The following is a 5,044-nucleotide window of genomic DNA, read 5'->3' on the forward strand; positions in this document are numbered from 1 at the left end:
AAAAAATATTTCTATTTTGTTTATAGAAGATAGAATAGTAGAATACTGTAGATCACTGTATTTTCACAACACCTTAATTCCACAATAAAAGTTATTTGGTATTTATTAGCAAGGCAAAGTTTTAGCAAGCTATAATTTCTGTTGTATATAATGCTTACTAATACAAATATAGGCGAGAATAAAATTTTCATGAGCAGACAGACTTGCCTAATTATGCAAAAATAAAATTTTCATGAATAAAAGTTATTCACAGTACCTGTTACAGGATGAGATTGGTGTTTCCTTGACCTAGGAGACGGTGCAAGAAAAAATTCAGAGACTGCTCTGCATGGCGGAGTGGCAACAGACATAGAGCCTGCTGTGGGTGGAGTGGTAACAGTCATAAAGCCTGCTGTGGGTGGAGTGGCAACAATCATTTAGCCTGCTGTGGGTGGAGTGACAACGGTCATAGAGCCTGCTGTGGGTGGAGTGACAACAGTCATAGAGCCTGCTGTGGGTGGAGTGACAACAGTCATAGAGCCTGCTGTGGGTGGAGTGGCAACAGTCATGGAGCCTGCTGGGACAGGAGTGGCAACAGTCATAGAGCTTGCTGTGGGTGGAATGGCAACGGTCATGGAGGTTGCTGTGGGTGGAGTGACAACAGTCATGGACCCTGTTGTGAGTGGAGTGGCAACATTCATTTAGCCTGCTGTGGGTGGAGTGGCAACAGTCATGGACCCTGCTGTAGGTGGAGTGGCAACAGTCATAGAGCTTGCTTTGGGTAGAGTGGCAACATTCAGGGAGCCTACTGTGGGTGGAGTGGCAACAGTCATGGAGCCTGCTGGGACAGGAGTTGCAACAGTCATGGGGCCTGCTGTGGGTGGAGTGGCAACAGTCACGGAGCCTGCAGTGGGTGGAGTGGCAACAGTCATGGAGCCTGCTGTGGGTGGAGTGGCAACAGTCATGGAGCCTGCAGTGGGTGGAGTGGCAACAGTCATGGAGCTTGCTGTGGGTAGAGTGGCAACATTCAGGAAGCCTACTGTGGGTGGAGTGGCAACAGTCACGGAGCCTGCTGGGACAGGAGTGGCAACAGTCATGGGGTGGAGTGGCAACAGTCATGGAGCCTGCTGGGACAGGAGTGGGAACAGTCATGGAGGCTGCTATGGGTGGAGTGGCAACAGTCATGGAGGCTGCTGTGGGTGGAGTGGCAACAGTCATGAAGCCGCTGTGGGTGGAGTAGCAACAGTCATGTAGCTTGCTGTGGGTGGAGTGGCAACATTCAGGAAGCCTGCTGTGGGTGGAGTGGCAACAGTCATGGAGCCTGCTGTGGGTGGAGTGGCAAAATCATGGAGCCTGATGTGGGTGGAGTAGCAACATCATGGAGCCTGCTGTGAGTGGAGTGGCAACATCATGGAGCCTGCTGTGAGTGGAGTGGCAACATCATGGAGCCTGCTGTGGGTGGAGTGGCAACAGTCATGGACCCTGCTGTGGGTGGAGTAACAACACTCATACAGCTTGCTGTGGGTAGAGTGGCAACATTCAGGAAGCCTACTGTGGGTGGAGTGGCAACAGTCACGGAGCCTGCTAGGATAGGAGTGGCAACAGTCATAGGGTGGAGTGGCAACTGTCATGGAGCCTGCTGGGACAGGAGTGGCAACAATCATGGAGGCTGCTATGGAAGGAGTGGCAACAGTCATGGAGGCTGCTGTGGGTGGAGTGGCAACAGTCATGAAGCTGCTGTGGGTGGATTAGCAACAGTCATGGACCCTGCTGTGGGTGGAGTGGCAACATTCAGGAAGCCTGCTGTGGGTGGAGTGGCAACAGTCCTGGAGCCTGCTGTGGGTGGAGTGGCAACAGTCCTGGAGCCTGCTGTGGGTGGAGTGGCAACATTCAGGAAGCCTGCTGTGGGAGGAGTGGCAACAGTCATGGAGCCTGCTGTGGGTGGAGTTGAAACAGTCATGAAACCTGCTGTGGGTGGAGTAACAACACTCTTAGAGCTTGCTGTGGGTAGAGTGGCAACATTCAGGAAGCCTACTGTGGGTGGAGTGGCAACAGTCACGGAGCCTGCTAGGACAGGACTGGCAACAGTCATGGGGTGGAGTGGCAACTGTCATTGAGCCTGCTGGGACAGGAGTGGCAACAGTCATGGAGACTGCTATGGGTGGAGTGGCAACAGTCATGGAGGCTGCTGTGGGTGGAGTGACAACAGTCATGAAGCTGCTGTGGGTGGAGTAGAAACAGTCATGGACCCTTCTGTGGGTGGAGTGGCAACATTAAGGAAGCTTGCTGTGGGTGGAGTGGCAACAGTCCTGGAGCCTGCTGTGGGTGGAGTGGCAAAATCATGGAGCCTGATGTGGGTGGAGTGGCAACAGTCATGGAGCCTGCTGTGGGTGGAGTGGCAACAGTCATGGAGCCTGCTGTGGGTGGAGTGGCAACATCATGAAGCCTGCTGTGGGTGGAGTGGCAACAGTCATGGACCCTGCTGTGAGTGGAGTGGCAACAGTCATAGACCCTGCTGTGGGTGGTGTGGCAACAGTCACAGAGCCTGCTGTGGGTGAAGTGGCAACAGTCACAGAGCCTGCTGTGGGTGGTTAAGCTGGTAAACTAGGAAGAGTTCTGGAACCTGCTGTTAGTGGATCAGCAGCAACAGTTTTGAAATCTTCTTTGGATGAAGCAGCAGCTAAAAATATAAATTTAGAAAACACAATACATATCAGTAAGAAAAACTGTAATGAGGGTTCCATAATACAAAGAGTTGATTCTTGTAGCTGAACACAAGACAACTTTAAATTTTTTTAAGCTAGTTCTAGGTTTTTAATCATTTACTTAAACAAGAGGCCCATGGGCCACACCGCTCACCTGAGTAACTTTAGCCATGCTGTTCATTACCAGACTTCCCCCCTTGTAATACCTATTGTGGCCCGCCCTACCCCCGGGAGCCATGATTTGAACAATTTAGAATCTACACTACCCCAGGATGCCTCCACATAAGTTTCAGTTTTTCTGGTCCAGTGGTTCTTGAGAAGATTTTTAAAGATTTTTCCTATATATTTCAATGTTTCCCTATTGTGGCCCTGCCCTACCCCCGGGGTCATGATTTGAACAATTTAGAATCTACACTACCCCAGGATGCTTCCACATAAGTTTCAGCTTTTCTGGCCCAGTGGTTCTTGAGAAGAAGATTTTTAAAGATTATTCCTATATATTTCAATGTAAAACTTGTATTCCCTATTGTGGCCCCGCCCTACCCCCGGGGGTCAGGATTTGAACAATTTAGAATCTACCCTACCCCAGGATGCTTCCACATAAGTTTCAGCTTTTCTGGCTCAGTGGTTCTTGAGAAGAAGATTTTTAAAGATTGTTCCTATATATTTCAATGTAAAACTTGTATTCCCTATTGTGGCCCTGCCCTACCCCCTGGGGTCATGATTTCAACAATTTAAAATCTACACTACTCCAGGATGCTTCCACATAAGTTTTGGCTTTTCTGGCACAGTGGTTCTTGAGAAGAAGATTTTTAAAGATTTTTCCTATATTTTTCAATGCAAAACTTGTATTCCCTATTATGGCCCTGCCCTACCCCCAGGGGTCATGATTTTAACAATTTAGAATCTACAATACCCCAGGATGTTTCCACATAAGTTTCAGCTTTTTTGGTTCAGTGGTTCTTGAGAAGAAAATTTTTAAAGATTTTTCCTATATATTTCAATGTAAAACTTGGATTCCCTATTGTGGCCCCGCCCTACCCCCAGGGGTCATGATTTTAACAATTTAGAATCTACACTATTCCAGGATGCTTCTACATAAGTTTCAGCTATTCTGGTCCAGTGGTTCTTGAGAAGAAGATTTTTAAAGATTTTTCTTATATATTTTGATGTAAAACTTGGATTCCTTATTGTGGCCCCGCCCTACCCCTGGGGGTCATGATTTGAATAATTTAGAATCTACACTTCCCCAGGATGCTTCCACTTAAGTTTCAGCTTTTCTGGCCCAGTGGTTCCTTAGAAGAAGATTTTTTAATGACCCTACCCTATTTTTGTCTTTTCTTGATTATCTTCCCTTGGGGAAGGGGACTTGGCCCTTTATTTTAACAATTTAAACTCCCCTTTACCAAAGGATACTTTGTACCAAGTTTGGTTAAAATTGCCCAGTGGTTCTTGAGAAGAAATTGAAAATGTGAAAAGTTTACAGATGGACGGACAGCTAGACGGACGACGGACAACAGGTGATCAGAAAAGCTCACTTGAGCTTTCAGCTCAGGCGAGCTAAAAATAGAGAAACCTAAGGTTTGAATGCATATTATAGGTATCTTAATTGCTAGAATTTTTATGTGTGCATTTGGAGGGAATTGGTGGCCTTGTATATTTTATTGATATATATGACACTTAAGTGTCACTACTACTGTTTATGGGATATGGACTAGAAATATGAAACTAAAGTCAAAAGGATTTCCTCAGAAAAGCTGGGTGGTTTCATAGGATGAATTGTAGCTTGAAAACGAGGTGGTTGAGCCATTATCTCTTGCTGTTCAGTGGTATGTACAGGTGTTAATCTGCATTTTGTGTGGTGGCTTAGGGCATTAGCATGGGTCTGGAAGCAGTTGCGGATCTGGCGAAATAGTGAAAATAGGCTAAATTTTCATGAAATTTTGAGATTGTCCCTGTGCCATCATATGGGCTTATTGTGTAAGTTGTACATGTTTTATTCTTAAAAGCTTCAAATTCCTCAAGGGACTAGACCATACTATTGTTACATGTAGAGAGAATTTAAAATTTTCCAATGCACATTTTACAAGCAGCTCGATATTAAGGAAAACGTCAGCCAAACATTTTGATTGTCAAAAAAACTGTCCTCTGCCACCTAAATTAAACAAATCTCTGGATGAAGACTTCTTGATTCATACACCATCCATATGCCAGATGTGCGGGATCAGTATTGGACACAAGAGATATATTGCATGTGAATTTAAATATATTTTCCAGAATATGTACATGCATGAGGTTAAAGCAAATAAGCAATTAAATTGATAAATATACTCTATAGAGCAAAATAAATTTCAGCTATG

General features: G+C 45.8%; 2 protein-coding genes across 2 annotated transcripts; both read right to left on the reverse strand.

Moving 5' to 3' along the window:
* Positions 1-680: 680 nt before the first annotated feature.
* On the reverse strand, positions 681-1,164 carry LOC133184039 (uncharacterized). Its single transcript, XM_061318909.1, has 2 exons — positions 1,020-1,164; positions 681-883 (listed from the first exon to the last, which is right to left on the reverse strand). Exons 1-2 carry the CDS (start codon positions 1,162-1,164, stop codon positions 681-683), a joined length of 348 nt encoding a protein of 115 aa, XP_061174893.1.
* A 29-nt stretch (positions 1,165-1,193) lies between these two features.
* LOC133184040 (uncharacterized) lies at positions 1,194-2,071 on the reverse strand. Its single transcript, XM_061318910.1, has 3 exons — positions 1,846-2,071; positions 1,532-1,681; positions 1,194-1,270 (listed from the first exon to the last, which is right to left on the reverse strand). The coding sequence occupies exons 1-3, from the start codon at positions 2,069-2,071 to the stop codon at positions 1,194-1,196; spliced, it is 453 nt and encodes a 150-aa protein (XP_061174894.1).
* Positions 2,072-5,044: the final 2,973 nt, after the last annotated feature.

This window comes from Saccostrea echinata, unplaced genomic scaffold (assembly GCF_033153115.1).
Source record: "Saccostrea echinata isolate AGI-Se365-2 ecotype Australia unplaced genomic scaffold, CSIRO_AGI_Sech_v1 ptg000009l, whole genome shotgun sequence".
Taxonomy (NCBI): domain Eukaryota; kingdom Metazoa; phylum Mollusca; class Bivalvia; order Ostreida; family Ostreidae; genus Saccostrea; species Saccostrea echinata.

What these genes read in the sequence shown, in the direction of transcription:
- LOC133184039 (XM_061318909.1), bottom strand. Translation starts at nt 1,164, where the DNA reads ATGACTGTTGCCACTCCACCCATAGCAGCCTCCATGACTGTTCCCACT. An exon ending in CTGTTGCCACTCCACCCACA is followed by an intron (nt 884 to 1,019) that starts GTAGGCTTCCTG and finishes CACCCACTGCAG; the next exon opens with GCTCCGTGACTGTTGCCACT.
- LOC133184040 (XM_061318910.1), bottom strand. Translation starts at nt 2,071, where the DNA reads ATGACTGTTGCCAGTCCTGTCCTAGCAGGCTCCGTGACTGTTGCCACT. An exon ending in TGCCACTCCACCCACAGCAG is followed by an intron (nt 1,682 to 1,845) that starts GCTCCAGGACTG and finishes CACCCACAGCAG; the next exon opens with CCTCCATGACTGTTGCCACT. An exon ending in CTGTTGCCACTCCACCCACA is followed by an intron (nt 1,271 to 1,531) that starts GTAGGCTTCCTG and finishes CTCCACCCACAG; the next exon opens with CAGGCTTCCTGAATGTTGCC.